At 39.0% G+C, this 26711-nt stretch overlaps 1 protein-coding gene across 1 annotated transcript; it reads right to left on the bottom strand.

Annotated features, from left to right (window-relative positions):
* On the bottom strand, window positions 1-25000 carry tmem260 (transmembrane protein 260). The gene is given in 18 exon segments (XM_046856346.1): window positions 1-565; window positions 861-945; window positions 1063-1116; window positions 2116-2292; window positions 3078-3147; window positions 3150-3216; window positions 3317-3488; window positions 4614-4786; window positions 5048-5084; window positions 5312-5398; window positions 6831-6871; window positions 7001-7180; window positions 7608-7721; window positions 7803-7912; window positions 7915-7979; window positions 17426-17577; window positions 20020-20051; window positions 24746-25000. Coding segments are annotated over 18 exon segments (1983 nt in total). The 5' UTR covers window positions 24852-25000; the 3' UTR covers window positions 1-304.
* Window positions 25001-26711: the final 1711 nt, after the last annotated feature.

Raw genomic sequence — 26711 nt, 5'->3', positions numbered from 1 at the left:
TCAAATAAGATCGTTCATTTATTGACACAATCTGTACATACAGCGTTTTATGAGGATCGTGTTCATCATTAACTAAGTGATGGTATCATCACATAGTCAAATAAATGCTGCGACAGCTTTCCCACTCATCTACATGATTCTCACTGAAATTGCTTGACTTGAGACATTAATCTCTTTGCTTCTTTTTCTTATCAATGTTTTACCTGCCTATGCATCAGGAATGCTTTACTAGCATTCAAGTCCCTCAAACAAGCACAGCAACATATGGTAGTGTTCAGATTTTCCAAAGTTTCATGTAGTGGCCTTATGTTGTGTTTTTCTGTGCAAATCTGAGTCTGTCCCTCTCCTTGCTGAGGTGTGTGATGGCAGAACGGATGGCACTGTTCTGAGTGTCCGTAGGTTCTCTCTCAATATACCGGCTGAAGTGATGGATACTCTGGTTTATAAGAGTCTCTAGCCGGTGTTGTCCTCCTCCTGAACGCAGCAAGCGCTCAGCAGCCAAAGCTAGATTTTTATCCCAGTTAGCAGGATAGTCCTTCTGGGCATCCACAATTTGATGATATATCTGTAAATGTTTAAAGGGTTAAAAAGAGTTTTTAAGTAGAAGTCAGAGATGTTATGGTCAAAAAAGGCAAAGGAGCCTAATTATGTGATTATGTGATATTCAAATGTATTAGTAATAGACTGATTTAAATATAAATAGTGTTGGGAAGTCGTAGTTTTAAATAACTTGTGCGTAACTTAAAAGCATTTAGGCACAATATGAGGAAAGTATACCTGTAAATAATAATTAATGTAAAATGAATGTAAAAATAAATAATAGGACAATAATATTAATTCTTTAACAGTGTCATACACACGTTGTAAGAAAGCTCATAGAGGTGAGTCTGAGCCCCTCCCTCCATCCTCTCTGCAAGGTCAAAGAGGAAGAAGGCCATTTTCATCCTAAAAAAAAAAAAAAAAAAATCATATTCTAGAAATTAGAATGGACAATAATGAAATGAAATGTATTGTTTAGACCTTGATGGACATTACGATAACAGTGATAATAGAAAGCATTACCTGGACTGCCACATTTCCTCATTGGCCACTCGTTCCCATGAACCAGGAGGAAAGCTACAATAGACGATAAAAAAAAAAAAATCAGTAATACAATAATATATGAAAGTATAATTCTTTTTCATTTCATTCTACTATCTTGCATATCCTTATAACTATACAACACTCTCTTTACTCCATGTTTTCTTCCACATTATTGGACCCTAAAAAAATAAAAAAAATAATAAAAAATATCAGAGACAAGTGTAATTTATTTGTTATTATTATATTTATTATATTATATTTTATATTAAGTTTGGAGAATGAATACATTTTAAACTGCACTGAGCATGCCAATGGTATCAGGTTCTTCTGTCCAAGTTTCTGTTAGCAGAAACAAGCAATCCAGTAGATCCTTGTAATAAAACATGTGACAGCTGATATTTCATGCCTGCAATCTTTAAAAGTGCTCCCATGTGCTAAATGACCCACATATTTCTGCACTTCTTTCGTTCCATTTCATTGCGCATAACCATGCGGCCGCTCCTTCAAAGGAATATTTTAGCATGTGACTTCCCGGCTAATATTTGGCTGCCAGGCAGGGACAGACACGCTTGTAGCGGCCGAGAGGAGAGTAATGTCACACCATTCAACCCTGATTAGCTCACTGAATGCCAGGCAGGCACGCAGACCCTCGGCGCTGAAGACTAGAACTAATTTCACTTTATACGCACGTATCGGCACGCTGCAGTTTAGAAAGTCATTAGGGTGGGGTCAACAGACTAATAACGACTTTGAAGCAGGAGACGATGGCTGCCTTCCCAGCAGGACCCAAATGCATTGGTTAAGTGGACTTCAGTGGAGAATGAAGAGAGAGATGCGGCAGGAAAAATAGCATGGCACTCAATGCTGCATTGTGCTCTATAGATCTCAATTTGAACATGAATCACTTTTTCAGAAACTTAAAAATATGTATTTGATAGATTGGTGTGAGCTGAACATAAAATGTCTTCGAAAAACATTAGCTGGTGAAATAAACAGCATATGTATAATATGTAAATGAAGTATGTAGTGTACCTGTTATGAGGCTCACTCCAGTTGTACAGATTCTGTGTGCGCTGAACCCACTCCACAGGATGCAAGCGGCTTGTAAGGGGCATCAGCTGCTCACAGACACCCCACGGCCACAGAGAGAAGGACTTCTCCCAACTTGGGTCTCCTTCCGTCAAGCCAATGCACACAAATAGAGGCCGGCTGCATGCAAATACATACAGAGACACACACAACAGGTGAGAAAAAAGAGGCACATGACTTTAAGGCAAAGATTTTGTTCTTTAGATTCTTGACAATTTGTTGGCTGGGTGTGCCAATGACAAAAATATAAACAATTTCCTATTCGTTATTTTCTTCTCTTTTCCATTAAATGTCAGCCAATTCAGATAATATAATGTACATACACTGTTTTATAAATCCTACAGCTTGTTCCAGCTGATCCTCTTGACCAGCCCTACTACCAATTTAGGCTTTTTGTTTGTATGTGCCTGAGATATAGTTCTTCCAGCAAAAAAAAAAATAAATAAATAAATAAATAAAAAGCCATCTGAATAACAATTTCCTATGCTACTAACTGATCTTCTGGAAACAAATTATAGCTTGAACAATTCACACTTTTTTTGTAGTCTAGGACTAAGCATTGATCCTATTCAAGCATCTGTCATGTATTTTTCCTTTTTTTTTTTTTTTTTTTTTGCCTTTCCCATTGTAATGCACTGAAAAAGACCCCAGGGTACAACCACCAGTGCCTGAAGCCCCAGGCTCCAGGCCTCTGGCAAGGAAATGCTGCCGTCTGGTGGAGGGAGGGGGTAAACAACCCAAATCCTTATTTTCCTCCCTTTCTGGGCTTTGTGTGATCCATTATGGTATAATAAAATTAATCAGAGGTATGATGATTTTCAAGAGTAATTTAAGTGACAATAATAAATAGCTGTAGTGATTTGGAGGAACGCCATTACAAAAGTGTGTGTGCCTTTTAAACTCACTGTATATTGTGCTGAATAAACTGTTCAATGTTGAAGCTATTCTTCTCTTCGGTGTTAACTGGATCCCAAACTCGCCCAGGAACTTTACTCCAGGAAGATGTTGTTGCAGCTTAGGCACATACCAGCTATAAGTCATCATCTGAGAATGAACAGGAATGTGGCATCAAAACACTATCAAAATGAACATTAAATGTATAATACAGAAGGGTATTTTACAAAAAAGTGCTTTGCTGTTAAACCTCTTGGTCGATCAGGCTTAGATCTGGCCGCAGCCCCTGGCAATAATGCAGGTAGCGTAGTGTGTTACCGGGTAGATCACCCTTGGTCAAGACCAAAGAGCTCTCTGGGAATGAGAAAATGAGCTCACGGGCAAATCTCTCCACAACATCGTTCCTACTCTGATCACACTCTCTGGAAGTAGACAAATTTGATACAACAGTCAGAAAGTAGGCAAAAGCTGTTCGACTTAAACAAACCAGTGTTCAAGAACAACCAGTAACTTATAAAGCTGAAGGTATGAGAATTTATTCATGATTACAGAAATGAGGTACACAGTACAGATAACTCTCTACGCGTTGACGTGTACAGGAGATCCATGACACTATCACACCTCCAGCTGGTCTGCTGTCAGCTCCTCTCCCACACAGAGGCAGTGGGAGAGTGAACGAACGATGCTAAACTTTCTCAGATGAGGCAGCTGAGCGCCTTGCCTCTGTAATCAGCCTCTGACAGGTGTGATGAGCGCCAACAAGTACATCCTTCCAAGCAGGCTGATCAAAGTGGCACGGTGAGAGGCACCGAACCACATGGCTGTAATCTTTGCGACTGCTGTGGCCAGTACGCCTAATCAACCACAGAGCGCCGGCGCTTTAATCTGCATGACTAGCGTGGCCAGGACAGCAAATCAAGCAGAGAGTGAAAAGAGGCAGAATGTTATAAGCTCGGGAGCTTTTGATGTTTGATGAAGCATGGACGTGACGAATAATTAGGTGAGTGACTACCATGTCCGAGTCACAGCGAAAACCTACGACCCCGGTAAAAACATTTGAAGGGAGAGGAATAACAAATACAGCATGAAAAAAAAATCATCAAACATTCATTTGAAACATTGTGCAGCCCTTTAACTCTAAGTCACACCTCTTATACCTGATAACACCACTAATATATCCGCAGGCTGTTAACACCTACAGTCACTTTCTGACTTATTGACTCCCTTCATGATAATGAGAAGAAAAAAAAGTGTGCAATGAGTGAATATAGCTTTTTTTTTTTACTGTGTAGTTTTTGACAACACTTTTCAAAGTTATCAACACCCTTTTTTGATATTATTTATTTAATGTCTAACAAGGTTGAGAATATATTCATACTGCCAGGGTGAAGATTTTCATGTTCTCTCTATGACAGTGCAGGTTTTCTCCAGGGCTCTCTGGTTTCTCCTCTTACCTACTAAATATATGACCCTGACCAGGATAATGTTGTGGAATTAACAGCATGTGGCTTTGTTTACCGAGTTCATTCTCATGCATGCATGGTCACCTTTGGTTTAGGTGAATCGTGTGTGAAAGAAGTCCTGCAGTGATGAGCCAGCCTCCAACGTTCCACACAGATCTCAGTCCCAGCCATCTCTCCAACATACACACTGTCAAGTTCAACCCCACACCAGCCAGAACACACACACCAGCATCAGCCTGTAGCCAAAACCGCTCCACCTACCCACATACACACACAGAGCTTCCATTCAATATTAGAAGTCTTTTAGTGCTGAGCAAACAAAAAATAATAATTACTCAGAGGATCAGTATGTGAATATTTCATGCAGTGCTGATATCACAGGTACATTCCGTCCATGCATTACTGAAACTAATCATCTGTTTGTTACAGACACACTTGACACTCACAACTCCAAGCAGCAGTGGATTTTCAATGTCCAAGTTGGCTCTCCAGGCAAAGAACACGGAATAGACACTCACCATAACAGCAATCAGGCACACGAGAGCACGGCATCTCCTGGGGTGAAAATAGACAATTGTTATTCTGCAATATACAGGTTTTCATGCAGCACCAATTCTTGGCTGGCTGCAATGCTGATGCATTACTGAAAAGCACAAGGCCTCACTTTTCAATTAAGCCATTTATTGCAATCACTTGTACATACATGACAAAATCTTTTAATCGAACTAACTGAAAGCAGCAAATTGAAATGTTCACATGCAGATTTGTCAGCTGAGACTTACCTATTAAATAAAGCATGCAGCAGAGCCAAGAGAGATAATATGAGCACAGGAACAGAGAGGTCAACCACACAGTGATTACACTGAACTCTGAAAGAAAACACATCAGTGATTAATGCACTTTATTTATGTTTATCTCTGCAACTGTTTTTTTTTTTTTTTGTTTACTGTCAATGTAAATCTGGACCTATTCCTAAAAATGTATGCAATCATTCAAGGATCTTCCGTAACTATTTAATCCTGCTGCTGTAAAATGACAATGCACCTTTTACAACACACACACACACACACACAAAACTGGGGGAATGTTAGAGTAGACAAGTCACCTGATGTTTTAGGAAGGTCAAAGAAAACCAGAGGACACATAAGAACATGATGAGCATATATACAATAAACTGAGCTCAGGACGGAACCTGGGAAGAAATAATATCTGCTGCTCCTCCATGTACCCCAAAATCACTAGACGCGGTACTGATATATTTAATCATTTAGTTTAAAACTTTCTTTCGGCTTCTCCCATTAGGGGTCGCCACAGCGGACCATCTGCATGTTTGATTTCGCACGTTTTTACGGTGGGTGCCCTTCCTAACGCAACCCTCCCCATTTATCCAGGCCTGGGACCGGCACTAAGGCTTGTGCAACCCTAACAGCTAGGGTTGTTTCCTTGACCGGGTATCAAACCCGGGCCGCAGCGGTGAGAGCGCAGCATCCTAACCACTAGACCACCAGGGAACCTAAACTTTCTCTCGGCTTCTCCCATTAGGGGTCGCCACAGCTGATCATCCGCATATTTAATTTGGCACGTTTTTATGCTGGATGCCCTTCCTAACGCAACCCTCCCCATTTATCATTTATCTTGGGACTGGCACCAAGAGTGGCTGGGGTTGGTTCCCTGACCGGGGATCGAACCCGGGCCACAGCAGTAAGAGCGCCGCATAGGGGGTTATGGGAAATGTGGGAGGTTAAGTGACGGGTAGTAGAGTGTCTTAAAATAAGCTCTTACTCTCTGCTGGGGAGGGGTTTGGTGAAGAAATGATGGAGCTCTGCCACAGAAAAAATGTCCAAATAAGAATATTGCTCTAGCTGCCATCAGAATAATCTGTAATACACGGTCAATGCCAGCGATCATGCAGCAAAGCACAGCTGCCAGATTGAACTTACTAAGCACTGCTGCTTTACTAATGAAATAAGGTCACTGAAAAGTAAACAAAGAAGGTGTATCTAGAGGATTCTCTTCCTTCTTCAAACTGTAACTACTAAATACTACTTTTTTTCGTTACTAATAGTCTTGGGTCACTATTTGCATTTATAAACATTTGGGGTTTTTTTGGAGTTTAATTCAACTAAACAAGTCATAAATGTAATCGTAAAGGTAATTAAGTGAAAAGATTTGTCATAAAATGATGTGTTGAAACCAAAAGATCAAATGAAAGTTTTTGAAAGCAGAGAAATAAAAACATTAATTTAACTCTGTAGAGTATGCATGACAATATTGAGCTCAGTATGGAGCAGATATACTCACTGTAGCATCTTCACCAGATTAACTTTACCCTCAGATTTGGCCTGAACAAAGCAAAAAAAATCAAAGTGAAAGAGTAAATATTCCTCACAGTCAAGGGCTAGCTAATATCATGCCAGTTCGCTTAACATATGTATCTACTGTGTTTACTGTACTTAAATAGGAGTGTGTACCAGGCTGAAGGTGCCGTACTCAGCCCTAAGCAGGTGTGTAAGCAGGCCATTGAGGGTCGTCTGGTCTCCCCAACTCCATCGAGCTTTGTTTAGGTACGAGGAAATGGGCAGGTAGAGATAGGGCAAGAATCCAGTGAGGAAACACACACTTAGAGATACTATTGCTGAAAAACACAGCCCCTGAAAGAAGAAATAACCAGCTGTTTCAACACTGAAAATAATTCCCACTTTTAAATATGCAATGCACTTTAGAATTTATTAGCACATTTTATAGATGCAACTACTAAAAGAGCTCTCTTTGCTGAATGTGTTCCATTGAATTAATTGCTTTAAAACACAACAGATTGGCAGAATGTCCCATAATTTAGAGAGCAGCTTGCCAGCTTCTAAACACTGTTTGCAGAGTATGAGCTATTTCAATCCAAGACCCTGCTTAACTGGTTTGCAAAGCAATTAACTTTGAAGGCAGAGCACAGGAGTTAATTATGAGGCCCTCTAATTTTTCTAAATGAAAAATACTTTCAGAGCGTATTGTACAATATATTCAATTTTAAATATATATATATAATATACATTAGTGTTAATATACTGTGTACTTTTTACTCACTTTGTAAATGTAAAGCTGGAGTAAAGCCCAGGGAATGATGATGAGCACATATACAACCAGAGTGTGCTGGTTGCACAGACTCAATCCACAGCACAGCGCCCCCAACAGAGCAAACTGGGAAACAACAAACAATAATGACAAGTCATACAAATTGCAAACATGCTGTTGTAAGATGTAAATGGGAAATATCGTTACCTTTTTCTTTTCGTCCACAACCTCTGCATTATGGAAGCAGGCCAAAAGGGAGAAAAGGAAACCCACAAATAGATTATTAAGTGAGAAGACTTCAGCCACTATTGACCACTCCACACGAGTTTGGATAGAGCAAAGCTTCCACCTGCCAGCACAGCTCCTGGTCCAGGCCCAGCTATTCTGAGAGAAGAAACACACATTCAGTCACTACACACAGACAACTTTCTCTCTAGGATTACCCTAAGCTTCAGTTTTACTGCAGCTAATAAACAAAGCTACACATCCTTAATCCCCAACTTGGTGTGGATTACAGTCTGACTTTTCACTACATGACAGTAATGGAGTGAGGTTACACTGCTGTCACTTTTATTGGCATAAGCAGAAATAAACCATCAATCCCTTTGGAAAATATCAAAATAAGACCACAGAGCAAATAAACAACGAAAAAAAAGCAAGCCTTATATTTCATTAGAGTCTGGCACTTTGGCACATACTTGTTAAATTTGAGTGTATATGCAGTAACCAGCAGCCATATGGTACTGGACAGCCTGGTGTGGCAGCTGGTGGTCACGCTGGGGGTTTGACCCTCACCAAAAAGCCCTAAATTAGCTGAAATTGAATAGCTCTGCACTGTTCTGTAATGAAAATTTTTTTTCTTCATATAGTACATTAGGTGCAAAATGCACATTTAATGAATGCATTCAATACTAGTAAAAGCTGAATATATAATATTTGCAAAAAAAAAAAAAAAAAATTATATATATATATATATATATATATTTAACAAATATATAATATTGATTTATTACCTGAACATACTGTAAACACGCCCCAACAAATAATTTAAAAAGGCCATAGTTTACCAACTGTTTCTAGTTTGGTTGTTTTATTAATCAGCTTATCCAATCACATGCATTAGTATGCTAACAAAAAAGCTCATCAGACCATAGACTAGAAGAGCTACATGCTCTAAGGCCCTAGCTTAAAAAGAAAAGATTTTTTAATGATATATACAGTAAAGGGGTGAAACGATTCCTCAAGTAACTCGAGCAAATGATTTGCCTTGATGCTTCATTTAGTCCATTTAACTACACACGGCGTGTTTCCCCACGGAACATTATTATTGACGCAACACCCGCTAAACTCTAGAGCTCTCTGGACAGTTAAAAACACGCTGCAGAATGATAAATGGACGAACAGCGAGAGAACAGCAAGGAGCGAAGAGAAGATTTATATGAAAGTCTGTTTCCACCACCACTCGCAAATTCCGTAGTTTTTTTTCACAACTTTGACTTTTTTTTTTTCCAGCCAATCGTTCAGAGTCACTCCTTCTGTAGTGCCAGAAAGCTTTACACATTGTATGAAATGGGATACAATCAATAGAATCACATGGTGTCAAACTAAGCCTCCGATCCCTGGAGAGAACTCTTGGAGAGTATTGTCTAACAATCAGCTCTGGAGGAGACGGAACAAGAAAGATGAAGCGGATGAGGCCTCGTCCATACACTAAAGATTCAAACTTCAAACCGACAACATGGTTACCGGTGAATTCACCAGAAATGTTAGATGTTAACGAGGAACAAAGTCACAATTGCGAGAAAAAAAGTCGGTATTGCAAAAACTTTTTTGTTTAATGTGACGGAAAAAAGGCTTCCTTAGATTCAGGCCAAAGAAAATGAAAGTCCAAAGTTTGGGATCATCTCAAACTAAAACATTGTACAGCGTGTTTACTTAAATATGTATTATATACAAAAAAAAATAATAATTTAAATGTGTAATCTGAATTTTTTTTTTTTTTATTTGTGATTTTATTTTTCTTTATATATTTGTATTTGCACTCTGATTTGATATGCCATTTAAATTGACTAAATGGGTTTAGTTTTTACCGATATTCTTGTAGGCAATTTCAGCAATAAAATGTTTGTTTTTCTAAAAAAATTATTCTTTATTTTAAGAGACCATCTCTCATATATATTAAATATTGCCCTTTAATAAAAAAAAAATATATTTATTATCCGATTACTCGATTAATTGATGGAATAGTCGGTAGAATATTCGATTGCTACAGCCCTAATACAGTAAAAAAAAAATATATATATATATATATATATATATATATATATATATATATATATATATATATATATATATATATATATATATATATATATACACATTTTTTTTTTTTTTTTTAATAATTTCTTTTTTTTTAACCCTGTCTGCTGAACCCTGTTAACTGAACCAACAACATGGTCAACCGAAAATTGTCAGAATTATGTACTCTTTGTTCCAAATTTAAAATAACTAATCTATGGCACTAGTTAAATTGGGTAAGCTGAAGTGCCACTATAAGTCGATACATAAGCACTTTGAATTGTCAACTAATAATCACTAGGAGTTAAGCAGTATTAGGTAATTGTTATCACCCTTTTAATCTTGTTGCTTATTCAGACCTTTCTAAAGAACTGTATTCAGATTTATCAGAATATTCGCCTCAATTAAAGTTACTTTCCAAGGTCTAAACATAAAATAATAACACTACTATTCACATCTCTTTAACAGTAGTAAAAGACTATTTGCCTTAAGACCCAGTGCTTATTACTAAGACAAACTGGTAGAGAGAGAGCAAAGACACACCGAGGAAGGAGAATCAGAATGTGTGTAGGGGTAAGGAAGCCAGAAGAATCAGACTGGATAGAAATGCGGGAGAAAAAGTTGAGAATGATGCATGGAAGAGAGCTGGGGAGAGGGGGGGGGGAACTCAACTCTGTCTAGCACATTGGTTTGGAGAATTTTAGCGAGCTTGACAATTAAAGTTGGGGGGGTAGTCAGGCGGTATGGCCCTCTCCTCATTGTAGCGAGTGGCTTAGAGTCCTCATCAGCCTATCAGCTAAGTGACAGGCAGAGAGCTGCTCTATTCAGCAGCACAGATACACGCCGCGGGCCAAGCGGCTGCCAGGTCCCTCCTGACCCTGCAATCCCTCGCCGCTGACAGCTTCAAGCTCCATGGCAAATTAGGCGCTCTCACATTACAATCGCACAAGACAGATTCCATTAACGGTATCTGAAATTGAGTAGAGAGCAGGGCCCCCGCCTTATCAGACCTGACTCATAAGCAGCGGCAGCACTGCTGCAGCGCGCACGCTTAATCGCAAGCCATGATACCATTTAGACGTTTCCAGTGCCGTTTTGCCTGCCGCTGTGATAGTCGGCCACAAAAGAGCCTGATGAGACTTAGGCGAAGGGGAACAATGGAGCTTTTGCAGGGAAAGCAAAGTAAGTCTGGAAAAAAGAGACAGAAGAGAAGGGTAAGGATGGGAAAAAAAGAGGAAAATGGGGGGAGTGGAACTCTTTGACTGTTCGCCTTCCTCCTCTTTCCCAACCTTATTTTCACAGTCCTTTTATTTTTTTTCCGTTTCAAACAATATGGAGCATGTTTGGGAATGTGAATATAAGCGCACTCAGGCTAATGGGGTGTCAGAGTGGCAGCAGAAATATTAGCTACTTAGTACTCACACAGACAGAAAAATGAGGAGTAACCGCAAGCACTTTGGTTAAGGTGAAGACCCCCCACACACCTTCAAATCTACCCCCCTGTGTGTCAATTAACCCCAGCACACTTTGAAAGCAGGGGGCTACAGTAGGAATTCTATCCAGTAGCAGAGGTCCTCAGTGTGAAACATCACATCCAGTCTGCTTTTAAACCTCCCCCTAAACGTCAGCAGCTCAGGTTGACAGAAGTGCTCAGCTGCATTCACTCCCCTCTTTAAATCTCCATCCCTCTAATGACGCTTGACATCTCTCTATTTACGAGTGTCAGTTAGTCTAAGGGAAGGTGTTTGATGAGCTTCATGTTACACGTCTCTCATTTCTGCACTTGCAGGACCACCCGGGTCTATCTTACTCCCCCCTCCGTCTCTTCTGCTTCTCTCTCTCTCAGCTCTGTGATAAGAGAGAATGAGTGACACTCCAGTGCAGCATCACAGGCATACTTGCTTTAATCTCAGTGTGCTGTCTGAGATGCTGCTGTGTGCTTTTCTGCAACTAAATTTTGCACCTGTTCAACAAAAAAAAAAAACACTCACTAATGTAAAGGAAGTTATACATATATATCATATGCTCGAACACAACTTCTCATCCAGATCCTCTAAAAGATTTAACAGGCCTTCAAAAAAACAATGAAAAATTGGAAAATAATGGCAAAATCTTATAAATGTATTATCTTTACCTTCCCAAATTAACATTTAGTTTATATTATTATCATTTTGCATGTCGATTTAACTTCTTAAACATATACAACATTTTTCATTGTGATTTTAAAGCACATATTCAAAACATAAGCAGGTGAACACTTCAGGTCAGCTTGTATTTCATAACATTTGTTTCTTTAATACCACAAAATAGCTCATTAAAATTGTAATAAAAAAGCCAACATACTACATTCACTATGGAAATGTATGACCTCACCTGTGCTCACAATGAACTGTCAGTGTGCAATTTAAAAACATAAAACACAAAGTAAAAAGGTTTGCTGGATCAAGTGATATTGTAAGCTGCTGAATAATGAAGGTGAAAGAATTTGCCCATTTAAATCCCATTTGCATTTACAGCATAATAGTTATAATTAGGCCTACTCCGGCTGCAATATATATATATATATATATATATATATATATATATATATATATATATATATATATATATATATATATATATATATATATATATTAGCTGCAATAACTAAGATGTCAATTTCAATACTATTTTCTCATTCACACAATTATATTGTATGGGTTTTTTTTTAATGAGCTCTTGCTTTTATGCTACATTGCATTACATTTGACAGCAAAGAAAAGCACACTATTTCCTTCTAAGGTTTGCACTTTCTATTACTAATTATTTAAGACTTATAGGCTAGTGTTTGGCATTCAAAAGTGCATAATACTATTGAAAAACCCTAACTTGAATGTCCTAAAAATTTAAAATACACGCAGATACTAAGAGAATGAAAGGAAAAACAAAAACAACTTATGCAAGTGACCAATCAATTACAGGTAGTCGTCGACTCTCTTACGACCATTCGACTTTACGACCACAATCGCTAGCCGCGACGCACGACAGCGCGTACCAGCTTCCGGCATATTTTCACAGTACTGTACATATAGCCTACTCTACTTATGACCAAATCGTGTTACGACTGTCGTACGCCGCTAGCTGTGGCCTACGACAGCGCGTACCAGCTTCCGGCATCATTTCACAGTACTGTACATATAGCCTACTCTACTTACGATCAGTATGTTGGTCCCAATTGTGGTCGTAAGTCGACGACTACCTGTACAACACTGACTTTTTTACAGAATCGGAAAAGAAAGTTGTATCCGTAGCTACAATCAATTAATGAAAGGATAGAAATAAGGACTGTACTGCTTTACCCCAAATCAGCTCTATAGAAGCTAATATTATAATTATAATTATCCATTAATTCAATGCACTGTTTATCTAAAGTTTAGTTTGTTATGATGGGTTTAACTGTTTATTTTGAAATGTAACTCCACAAATTACAAAACATGCATCAGGAAATACAGTATTGAGTATAAATTATACAGCATAAGGCCAATCAACAATCATTTTACCACTGATTCTAGCAGATATTCATTCTATATCTAATACAGAACAATAAACCTTTCAATTTAAATGGTTTCGATGAGAACAGCCACGAGGTATTTACAGGTTTAAAGGTTGGAGGAAAGGCTGAAACAGGACATTATAGAACAGTCTGTGCAGTGCGTGCTAGAAATTAATCGTTCCCCAAACAATAAGGACACTAAAACAATTTCCAGCAGCAAGCCATCTATAATCCTCTAACTACCCGCACCATGTGGAAAAACAGACTCTAAGTGTGTATGTTATTCGGCAATTTCTTCCACCATCATTATTGCAGCAAAGTCATTAGACATCTGTGGTTCTGAATTATGCACAGTTGTATAGACTGTATTAATTTTGAACATATGGTAATAGGCAAATGCTGATCCTCTCCTTGCTTGGCGACTGCCATTAGGAGGTGCCTGTGGAGATGGAAAAAAGTAATATGGATATAATACTGACTTCCAGTGTAGCAGACACAATCTTGGGCCTCCAGGCAAAGAGAAATTAGAGTAATTGTATAATACTGTAAATGAACTGTATTTCCCCTCTATTCTGAAGCGAATAATCGGAGAGAAAGTCTTCTTTATTAAATATCTGTTAAGGAGTATTAATGCATGTATGTCAAATGAAGCATTGGTCATGCTGGGGGTGGCCATTTATCAGCAGTGTCTTACTGTGTGGTAACTTCGAGCACGGCTTATGATACAGTTTGGATAAGGCAGACATTTAACAAAAATGGATTCTTCTGTTTAACATTTGTTATGTGCTATAAAATCAAGCCTTCCTGCAAAAAACACAGAATAATGTATTTTAGCAATAATGTATCTTATGAATTGCTCGAAATCACACTTACATACAACATTAACATGGCCTGATTGGAAAAATAAACAATAGATAACCATGCAGGACTGGATGAACGTGGCATCAATGAGGAAGAGAGCAGAGTTACAGCCATATGGTGAAGACCCCTCGAAAAACAAAAAACACAGTGAGACAGGTGGGCTCTGGAGCGCAGCCAGCTGTGAAATCAGCTGCTGTACTCAGGCCTGGACCAGTCTGATCTTGGCAGGTGTGTACCATTGCATATGTGAAAGAGATAGGCCTAGGTGAAAAGCAGCAGGGAGGATGGGTGGAGTCCCGTTTAGACCGCATGGCTGATTGTGTTATGTAATGAAGTTCTCAGGAAGGTGTGAAAAATGCTGAGTGTTGGTTGTTTATTGCTTTGATTTGAATCAGAATTAGGTGATTATGAAGCCGTTACTATTAAATGAAGTTCTCCAATGTCGTGTATGGTAAACAGTTTGTGTCTTCAAAATGAACTACAAAACATCTAACTTCTCCATCAAACAGCACGGTTCACCAGCAGCAAATGAGCACTATTAGTATTTTGAGTAAATCAGTATAGTATAGTATAGTATAGTATAGTATAGTATAGTATAGTAGGTTATCAGCATCTTGACTGAGAGTGCATGTTGCATTGCCACTGGAAAAAAAAAAACTGAGATACATGAGACAACCAAAAACAAGAGGGGGCGTGGCTTTGATTTGGTTGTTCTGCTAAAAAGGTAACAGAAATGGTAATTAATCAGTAATATATCTGTGGTAAGAGACTTGGCACTAACCTACTACTGAAATTTTTCATTCCAGCAGAGAAGCATTTCCAGGCAGAGAAATTAATCAGGACGTCTGTGTGATTGTGTTTGGTCAGTCAACAACCTGCACTATGTTTTACCCATACATCCCAGTTCAGCTCACATGGTACAGGACAACTAACTTCAGCACAGGTATAGTATGGCTTTCTTAGCAATAAAAGTAAATTACACAAATGAGGGTTACTATACATTAGGAGGTAAATTGTTTTATTTATTTATCAGAAATTTGACTTGAAAGTTTGCTTTAAAGAAAAATATCTAGAGAATACTTGTGCTAAAAAATTTCTAAAGCACAAACCTAATACCTACATAATAATCATATATTTTATTTTGATGAGTAAAAAAAATTGTTCTCAAAAACTACGATCTCAAATAGCTATATATTCCCTACAGGTTTGAAAGCAACATTTAATAATTACTGTTATTATTGAGGCCGACCTTCCCCAAACGCTCATCAAGGACGAGTGTGAAAACATAATAAGACATTCAATTTTGCTATCAACCATGTGGGTTCGAAAAGTGTTTCAGTAATTGACAAATCAAAGGGAGGCCAAGTGATGGGTTCGTGAAGCGAGTAACTCAGTTTTTGAAAGGAAATGGCTTCCAAACCAATCAGTACACACAGACATCCACCTCGTTTGACTTAGAACATCAAAGACTCATTTTTCTGAGGATCTTCCAGTTCATTTGGAAATTTAAATAATAAGGAAAAAACTTGGCTCACATAGCATTTGCTAGTTACTCCAAACTATAGGAAAACTTACACTCAGCTAGAGTGTCAATATAAACTTCAATGCAATGCTTTCCCTAATTTATTGCTTAAAAGTTTAAATAAACTTTTGCTCAATTGTACTGTTACAGTGCTCACGGTTTTGTACAGTTCAAAATGTTTCAGAAAATATTACTGACTCATGCGTTATTTAAATGACACATATTTTATATGCAAAGCCCAAACTTGTGATAAAGTGCACAAAGGCACTGTGGAATAAAGTAGCGTAAGGTGCCAGGGTGGCAGTCTGGGGAGAGGCCTGCCCGGTAGTGCTCCTGCTGGGTGTGGTATGCCATTTCAGCTCTCCCACCAGGCTTAGAGCATACACCTGAAGACCCCAATGCCAATCCAGAAGGGCATCCCAGACAGTGCCGGAAGCTCTGAAGCCCCAAAATGTCTCCCCCTCCCAGCCCTGGCATCTCACACTTGCCAGCTACAGCTCTCAGCCCAGTAGATGAGCATGAGGCCAAAACCACACACCATTAAAACCTGTTATACGCTCAGCTGAAAATATAGATTATACACTGACACATAAGGACTTTTGCACTGGAATGTGTGGCACCAATGTAATCTGTTCTGCATCTTTGTGTGTGTGAGTGTGCCCATATATATGTGTGTGTGTGTGTGTGTGTGTGTGTGTGTGTGTGTGTGTGTGTGTGCTTGTGTATCCCCCATCAGCTGCAGGGATAAACGGAGGTGGAAGCCCAGGATATGGGTAATGACTTTTTAGTCTCTTAATCCAAAATTGGATCTAAATCCTGTCTGGATTAAGAGTAGGAGTTGCATTTTACATGTGGCCTCAGGGCAAATCTTTGGTCAGCTAGGTTCACAATCTTTACTGAAGTGGCTCCCTTGACCTCAAGCAAGTCATGCAATATTAACATCATTAAGGAAGTCCTGCACAGCAATGTAATGTATTAATATCTATAGATGTAAGCACATTTTGGTTACATTTGGTTAAGTTTTGCAGTTAACAAAAAAGAAAACCCCAAAAAAACAATATGGATATCAATTAATACTCAATTGCGATATATTTTCAAATGAATGGTGTGAAAACTGTGCAATATCAAAAGGAGATAACACAGCATCATGCTACTATACAAGCAACATTAACTTTTACACCTTAAACTGTAACTCTACATTAACTGGATGGCAAAAACTAATGTCTACATTTAACGCTGGATGAGTGGAAATGTACAAATGTCGCTTAACAGCTGTACAGAAGAGCTTTTGCAGTGTGAAACTAAACTCACCAGTTTCAATAATTTATCCTAAAACTGGTCCTAGCCTACAGTGAGAGCATAAATCCACCTGCATGCACTTTGTATTGATATCATGTATATTGTCACTGATGTACAAATACTAATTAGGTTACTCTTTTTGTGTGATTAGTTTTGATGAGTAATTGTGTTCACACTCAAAAATTTACTGATGCCCAAAATTGTATTCAGAAGCATTCCTGTGGGTTCATCCTTTTCCCTTTTTTCATAGCTTTATCAGACAGGAAGTTTTATTACAATAATTCCAGTCACCTCCATGGTCAGGTGAGAGGTTCCTACCTGCAGACTGTGTAGCAGAGCGCGCCACTAGCTAAGGCCCCCAACACAGCACAAAGCACATTGACAGCATGTGCAGGAGTAGCAGCAGGAAGCAGAAGAAGGGCCAGTGAGGCCAGGATGGTGAAGAGAGGATATCCAGGGGGATGGGCCACCTGAGAGAGGACAACAATCAGAAAACTGACACACTGCAACAAAGAAAACATTGTAAGATGAAAGTGACCTGATCTAACCACCACCCCGCCACACACCCACCCTCTTCCTGCTCTCTACTCAAGGACAGCCTCTGTTTCATTAGTTACAGCTTCTGTGCTTCAATCACTCATACACACATCCACATCTCCTCCTGATAACCCTCGAAAGCCCTGATCTCCTGTCTCGTTGCATTCCCAGCAATTAGGCACTAAGTCCCCTCAGGAGCGATAAGGGCTGAGCTATTAAAGGCTGCCGCTCTCCTACTGGCCTGATAACACACACATGGCAGAGACACACAGCACACTCTACTGTAAGGGGATGTCTGAGAGATGAGAATAAAAAGAGAGAGCAAGAGCTCTGTTTGAAGAGAGATGCTCTGTATGGGAGAGCATTGACTAATATGATGTGTGATAGCAGCTAAGGGCAGATACAAATGATAGAAAATTGATAGATGCTTAAGCAAACACAGTATTAGACACAAGAACATACAGTCTTTATATTGCCGTATAGCAGCGGTCCCCAACCTTTTTTGCACCACGGACCGGTTTAATGTCAGACAATATTTTCACGGACTGGCCTTTAAGGTGTGGCAGATGTGCATCCACTGTGTTATTTTTTGTTCATTTTGCTAGCTTGGGGATTTCAATTTTAATGGAATTTTAATGTGTTGTGTTACCGGCCGGACCTTTAAGAAGGTAGTGGATGTAAGTAAGACATGTGACCGAGGCAAGTATCATGAGTCAAACAGATGTGGCGGAGAGAATCTGGTAATTTTTCCAAAATAAAACATAGTTCAGAATCAGATAATGTATTCTTTCTGTGTGGCCCGGTTCCAATTGACCCAGGGACCGGTGCTGGTCCTAAACTTGAAAAGTTCAGCTGTACAGACGCTGTGAATGAAATTTGAAGCGAAATTTGTTTGTTGAAATTTTAAACGGAGGAGACCCTCTGCAAACTAGTCGTCCACCATGACCACGAGTCTACATGATGCACACTGGACTGCGGCGAAAACATTTCTTTCAAGTGAATATTTTAAAAATACTTTTTTATTATTTTTTTATTACTTTATACATAATATTGTATACAGTATTTTGATTATTTTGATTTGTTTTAATATATTTTATTGTTTATTTGATAGTATTTATAGCTCATACATCATTAGGAGATATACGTAGTTAATAACGAACACAGTAACAACTAACGAACAAATTCATGGTACGAGCGGTCGTTCGGAACGTAACTCGTTCGTAAGGTGGGGAGCGTCTGTATATGTATTACAGCATGGTGGTGAAGTTGTAATGTGTCTCAGTTTAAAACATTTTATTTTCAGTATGCCCATGACATTAATACGATTAACAAATGTGCTCTGTTAGCAGGCTTATTTGCATTTTTGTTACCTTCTAGAATATGCATACAGAGATCTTGAGATCATGAAACATGATATACTGTGACAAGAGACAGGAAGAAAAAAGAAATATTTGAAACACTGTGGGATGGATGAAAGCAGAGATCAAGAGAAAGTGTGCGGGAAACAGAGGGCACAGAGAGGACAGAAGAAACAGAGACAGTATGGCAAACAGATGGTAGGGTCAGGAAGGGCACCCTGCAGAGCCAACAAGGTGATCATGAGATGGAAATAGAGGTGTGTGTGTGTGTGTGTGTGTGTGTGTGTGTGTGTGTGTGTGTGTGTGTGTGTCAGTCATGATATCATTCAGGCCTGTGTGTTAGCAGAGTGTTCGGTGAAGAAGTCGAGGTGGAATTGTGCCTGAGCATGTGTGGTACACTACAGAAGTGTAGAACACACAGGTCGAGAGCTGGGATGGAGTGAAGCGGGCATGCCTCAGGGAGCTTAAAGGAGTAGATCCAGTGCTCGAGGGAGAATCAGTAGGGTAGAGCCAGCGGCCTGCTGCCCGGAGAGATCGCTGCAGCCCGAGGCCACACGGACAGAGGGAGCGAGGGATTACTGGCACTGACACTGCCACAGCCTCCCTAAAAGGATCACGGCAGCGTAATAAACTTTATTAAATAATAAAACTTATTATAACTGTTAACCCGATTTGGTTCATTCTTCGCGGCTTACACAAGCACACACATGCATGCACAAAAAGCAAAAGGGGTTGAGAATAATGAGCCTTGTACTATACGTAAGGCAAAGCCTCCAAAAGCCATTGCTTTACCATTCAGTATAATTGGATTTGAAGAACAGGGTTGCAAATTATAGCATTCTCTACTCCTAAGTTAGTGAAAGAGGTACATAAAAAGGGATGAAAGGATGAAAAAACCTGTAGCCTGCAAAATAAATGAATCAACCGTTTTTTTCTCCCCACATACTTAATTAAACTTCCTTAATGCTTCTAAGAGTTAATGAGTGAATTGATTAAACAATAACAGTTAATGCTTACCCCCAGCTCACAAGCAGCGGTGATCAACTCTCCTGTGATAGAAATAACAGAGAGGGAAATTAATGTAAACCCAATAATTATTATTAAGAGACAAGTCAGCTCCCGAAAGTTTTCCCAAATCAAATACTTGCACTGGGGTTTTGCATTAATTTGCCTGGATCAAAACCTGCAAATCTTCCCAGTGTGACATTTCATAAGCGACACGCTCATTCTCTTCTATCGTTTGACGCTCTCTTGATCCCCAGGCAGGCACACACACACACACACACACACACACACACACACAGAAGAGACTGAATCTTCATTCAGTCTCTCCAGAGTCCCATTTGTAGACAGAACGTACTTATATTCAGATACTCTCATACACTCTCCCTATGACAAGTCTTATAAATTATCCAAAACTGCATACATCATCCCAATCCCTCCTACTGGTCCAAATGTAATGCCACATACACTAAACACACAACACAACAAAGCATTTATCATCCTCAACCCTCTGCCTAATTGTAATGTCCTTTCTCTTTTTGCTGGTTCTCTAAAAAAGACATTCACATGCAGGCAAGTGTCAGAGTCTCACAGTGGCGGGCTGTGTATTTAATACCTGGGCCTTTTGTGGGGAAAAATGCAAGTTTTGTGATACAAAAACGCAATATAACAGCACATGGCATTACAGAGATCGATGCATTTTACTTTTTACTAAAGCCACTTAAGACAACTCCAAACCTCTACACTACCACCGCAAATGTGCACCTACATCATCTGGAGCAGTTCAGAATCAATATTTGTCTAATAACATAACATTATTATTTACCAGAGATGCATACTCATAATTTGCACTCCTCAGAGGCTGTAAGCCAGTGGTACCACTCATATTCACTGGTCTGGAAGTGGTGAACAAACCCTTTTCCTGGCTGAGACAAGCTAGCTAGCTTCAGGGTTGGCCAACCTCTCCTAGCCGTCTAGCTTTTCTTGAAAATGTATTTTTAAGTATGTCTGAGACCAAATCAATTTCTCTTCCATAGAAAAGTCTAACTCAGATGTATTAATGAACTTGGCTGTACAGTTTCCCTCTGACCAACTAATCAGAAGACGGAAAAATGCTGACGCTATTCTGGGCCCGCTAGCTGCCCTGTGAGGCGAATATGAAATTTGATTGGTTAAAAGAAACAGATTTATTTCTAATAGAGACCAGGGTAGAAATGCCAGCAGTACTGACTTTGCAGGCCCTGGGCAGATTAGATTGACATGGTAGCACATAGAGGCTGAAATCTGACTGGACAAAAAAAAAAAAATCTACATACACGTACTGGAAGCAGTGCTGCCAAAAGAAACGCTACTAAATGAAGAGAATAAATTGTTTGAAACAAATGAATACAATTTCATAGAACAAATATTAGAATTTAGGTTGTAAATGTAAGTCAGTGCTGATAGTGTTTAGGCCAGCAGAGAAGGCTTTGCTGGCCCTGACCACCTGCCACTGAAGTCTCAAACAGGACAAATGTACAATGTAAAAACTAAAACACTGATGCTGAGGTGCAGTGACCAATCAAATTGTTAGTATTAGATAAGTCTCAAGACACATTTCAATTGCAATGTAATTTTAGACCACATTTATATTTTATTATATTCTACATAATAAAACATGTAAAAACTCTTCATACTTATACTAAAAATCCATACCAATCACAAAAAAAAAAAATTATTTCCAGAAATATTAAAGTGAATTTCCTGAATCAGCACATCAATGTGTGCTAACACTATTCTAAATTTCACACACTGTCCTGCCTTGTGCAAATGAGGTTGTTTCATTGCATCTGATGTTCATCCGGTCTCCATACCCCCCTGTCCTCTACATCTGCCTCTTTCAACCCAACTACCTGCATGTCTTCCCTCACCACATCTATAAACCTCCGCCATGGCCCTCCTTGTTTCCTCCTTCCTGGTGGCTCCATCCTCAGCATTCTCCAACCGATATACCCCATGTTCCTCCTCTGCACATGTCCAAACCATCTCTCTCGCCTCCCTCACCTTGTCTCCAAAAAGTCCTACATGCGCTGTCCCTCTAATAAACTCATTGCATCTGACGTGTCAAGTATTTAAAAAACATTATGCAAACAAAAGAAAAGTATGTTAATAGATCATAAATACAACAGCTCTAAATAAATGTATATGTATGTCTAATTTTAAATGAAGGGCTTTTATTTCATATCAGACAAAAAAAAGAATTTTTACGGAACCAAGGACACCATGGCTGTTTGCAAATAGAGGGAATTCAAAATATAGGGAAAAAAATCTGAGAAATGCTGTCTGATGCAACACTAACCAGTGGAAAATCCTATAAACTGTGCTTGCTGATGCAACCCTAAATGTTCAGTGAATTGCTGAAATTCCGAAATTGGCAGTTCCGACATTTCAGTGAAGCACGGATGTTTGTGCCGTCATGTTGAAACTTCTCTATCTGGGAGTGCAGGCTCCTGACTCTTCAGTGCTGGAATTTTCTCTGCTTTCACTGTTTGAATTAGCACACCCATGAACAGACCACATCACACATGGTAAGGTCATGATGAGAGCCATGTCTGCAAGGACATAACTTCCTCTTTAATCAAATTTCATTAAGTCATATACAAAGGCAGATATAACTGTCTCTCTCTCTCTCTCTCTCTCTCTCTCTCTCTCGCTCTCTCTCGCTCTCTCTCGCTCTCTCTTTTTATTCATCTGAATAATGTTTTAGAGCAAAAGGCTACACCAGCTAGAGTAAAGAGGAAGGTGGGAGAAATACAATGAGAGTGGAGAAGCAGAAGAAGGAGCCAAGTGTCTTTGTGATAGCAGAGCACCGGGCAGTCTTTCTCCCCTTAATCTCAATCATTTCCACACTCAAATTCCTAGACAACAGTAGTCCCGTGGGGAACTCGATTAGCCTCTCTGGGGCGCTGCACACCTAAAGGGATTAGGGGTGCAAGACGGAGACCTGGAAATATTCTGCCGAGCGTTCAGCTGGCACTGATTTTATACCAGTCTGTGTTTTCTACCTTCAAAAAGCACTGGATAGGAAGCAGAGAAGTAGTTAACAAAACAGAAGATGGCCACAGCAATGCCATTACCCCACTGTTTTCAGGCAGAAATTGTTATAGTTATTTTAGACATATTTCTGTATTAACACCATATTTGCCAGATTACACATGATTTTGAGAAACAAATAGCAATGCAAATAAACTAAATGCAGGTAATCCCCGACTTGCATTGGAGATGCGTTTCCCATGACCCCATCGTAATTAAAAAATATTGTAAGTCAAGGCATGGCCTAGCATATCCAGGAGTCTTAATAAATGGTGATCAGTATGGGGTTTTATACTGTAATTTGTTAATAGTATAACAAATTACAGGACATAATAAAAAAAACCCAGAGCAATTTACTGTAACGTACTGCATAAACTATATAATATACAGTATATGTATATGGAAGCGGGAACGTGAACGGCGAGTGGAGCACACACTGCAGCACGAAACTTAAAATATTTTTTACAATTTTGTCATATTGCAATCATCATAATATCGAAAAATCTTAAATCAAACCATCATAATGTGAGGACCAATCACATTTTAATGTGGATTTTAAACATTTAACCTTTACAGATTTAGTCCCCTTTTGCCGTTATAATCACCTCCACTCCTCTGTGAAGGCTACGATTTTGAAATGTGCCTGTGTAGATATAGCCACAAGAGCTTTAGTAGCATCAGTCTGTGATGTTTAGTGAAAAACCCTAGTGCACCATTCATGCTCCCAACCATCCCAGTGGGCTTGAAGTCAGTCAGTGCTCTGTTCAGGCTACTCATTATGTTCCACATCAGCCTCGGATCTTGCTTTGTACAACATGAAAACATGCTTTGAAAACATTTATGGGCTTTTGGATGCAGTAAATGAAAGTCGTAAAATATAAGCACACTAGCTAACATAAAGTGACCATTCTGTAGGTTATGTGCTGTTTAGTAACAGCCATGGCACTGCTGTTTGATCAGTCACAGCAAGACCTAATCAGCAGCTAGTAACTGAAATACAAGCTCTGTTTGATAAGGAAATACATGCAAGAAAATGAGCCTAAGATTTGCTAGCCATTTAACTACAAGCTGCAATCTGGCTTGGGGTCAGATATTAGAATAGATATTAATAAAGAAAAAGTGGTATATTAGTGATACAATAATGACTGGATCAGGGCTGAAATGATTCTTCGAGTAACTCGAGTAATTCGAATAAAGAGAGAGCTCTGGAGAGAGCTCTATCTAACAATCATCTCTGGAGGAGATGGAAGAAGACAGATAAAGCAGAGGTGACCTCGTCCATACAATAACAGATTCAAACTTCAAACCTACAACATGGTTACCGGTGGATGCACCAGAAATGTTGGATCTTTACAAGGAACAAAGTCGCAATTGCGAGAAAAGAAAAAGCAGAATTGTGTGAAGAAAGTCAGTTGAAATATGATAAAATGGCTATAATGTCATAGGGTTCTCCAAAAGCAGGACTGGGAACCTGTGCATTATCATTTGATCACGTTAAGAGCATATACATACACATACACATACACACACACACACACACACACACACACACACACACACACACACACACACACACACACATCCATATATGCATGCATGCGCACACCTGTAGAAAATAGGAGCTGATTGGCTGCGTGTGATCTAAACAAAAGCACGCGCGGCAGATTACCTGAGTCTCCACCGCTGACAGCGCGCGGGACACGGGGCAGGTACAGCGCGAGGACGCACGCTGCCGTCGCTCCTGTTAAAGTCCAACACTTCCCGATCGCACGCATTTCACACCCCCTGAACGAAAGCTCCTCGATTACATTTCGGTGTATGGATTTAACGGCCTGGTTGGGACATTTTTGGGGAAAATCTTATTCTCTAGACTTCAGAGTTCCTACCGGTTCCGGAGAATTCAGTTTCTTCGTCAGTGCGCATGCGCGGCTAGTCATGACGTCTACTCCTATAGCTGCACTGAGCTGCTGCCGACATGCTCGTGTTTATAGCGTCATTTCCTGTTCAAAAAACAACGTTTCACGTTACTTACCTGCAATTACATCCTGTTTCTAAACAATACAGTATGCATTGATTTATTGCTCCATCGTAGAATACAAATTCCCAACCTGCCCACATGTTTGACACTCACCATAAAAAATTAACATTCGACAAATCTGTTATTTTTCTCGACGTATACATGCAAAGAAAACTAATATATTTTCTACATTTTATGCGGAAATCCAACATTTAATGAAGTGTACACGTGTGCTTGGCTGTTTAAACACTGCACTGTGGAAGGCAGATCAAAATAAACGCCTCATATTTCTGCAGTCACACTTCAGTTACATGTTAAAGCACAAGACAACATGCACTTCATGTGTAACTTATGAACATAAACAAGATGTTTTTTCCTGTGCTATAATGTATGATCTGATATAAGCAATTTGCTGTGTTACATTACTGATCTGTCATATTCTCTGTATATTGTGTTCTTATTTAATCTGTATCGTCTCCTGTAATCAGTATTGTTTTGTATAGTCTAAGTTAAATTATTGTGTTGTTATTTATGTCTGTACTTTTGAGAGTCACCAACAGCTGGAACCAAATTATTTGTGTGTGTCAACCACACTTGGCCAATAAACCTGATTCTGATTCTGATTACTGTGTAGTAACGACTTTAATGTGCGATGTCTCTATTATAAACTTTTTGTGTATTATTGTGTTTGTGTATTGGGGGCACGTGGAATTAATAACTGTCTAATGAGCATTTTGATATTCTATTACCATTTTATGAGCACTGTGATCCATTAATATGTTATAAGCATTTTGATCGTCACTCTGTTATAATCTAATATGTGTCTAGTTTTGAGATGTCTAGTTATGTTATAAGATATGTTATTTTTGAGTTATGAGCACCTCAATGATTTATACATGTCTAATCTAAAGTGTTTAAATAAGGTTTTATTCTATTATTCTGTGTAGGTGATCATTTTAAAGGTAGTGAGGTGCAGAAAATTATTCAAAAAACTCCTCACTATGTTGTTTACATGTGGGATATTAACATATCTGAGGACTTGAATTTGAATAGATATACCAGGAGACATGCTGGAACAACCAAGTTGCACCCCCAGCCGATGTCCACTGCAATAATCTTAAAGGAGATATTGTGCTTAATAAGTTTAAAAGTTACCGAAAGGCACTATATCTTCTGTTTGGGCTCATGTACACACTGCACATAGACCAACCTGCAGGCTAGAGGAACCCATTTCACTTAGTGTAGAACGTGATGTTACAATTAGGTGAAGTAAAACTTAGACCAAAATTGCTGTCCTTGAAAAACATTCTGTTGACCAAAAAGACTGTGTAACAAATGCATCAAATTGATTTTAATAAAAAAATTCAGAATTAAAATTTTGGTGTAGTCTGAGATTCCCGCTTTGCTTTGTTTACAGAACTACTAAGTGTGTGCTGGCTTGCATTGTTAAAGACTTCCGGATTTCAGTATTTACATCTGCTATGTGCATCTTTGTTTTAATTTACTTTATGTCTCTTGATTTGTCTTTTCCTTATATATCTTTACAGCAGTTTTGATTTTACCCTTTGAAATGTTTGTGTTTAAACACGTGCTTGTGTCAGTGTGTGTTCTGCAAAGC

Source organism: Silurus meridionalis, chromosome 8, assembly GCF_014805685.1.
Source record: "Silurus meridionalis isolate SWU-2019-XX chromosome 8, ASM1480568v1, whole genome shotgun sequence".
In the NCBI taxonomy this organism is placed as follows: Eukaryota; Metazoa; Chordata; class Actinopteri; order Siluriformes; family Siluridae; genus Silurus; species Silurus meridionalis.
This window is presented reverse-complemented; position numbering and strand designations above follow the sequence as displayed.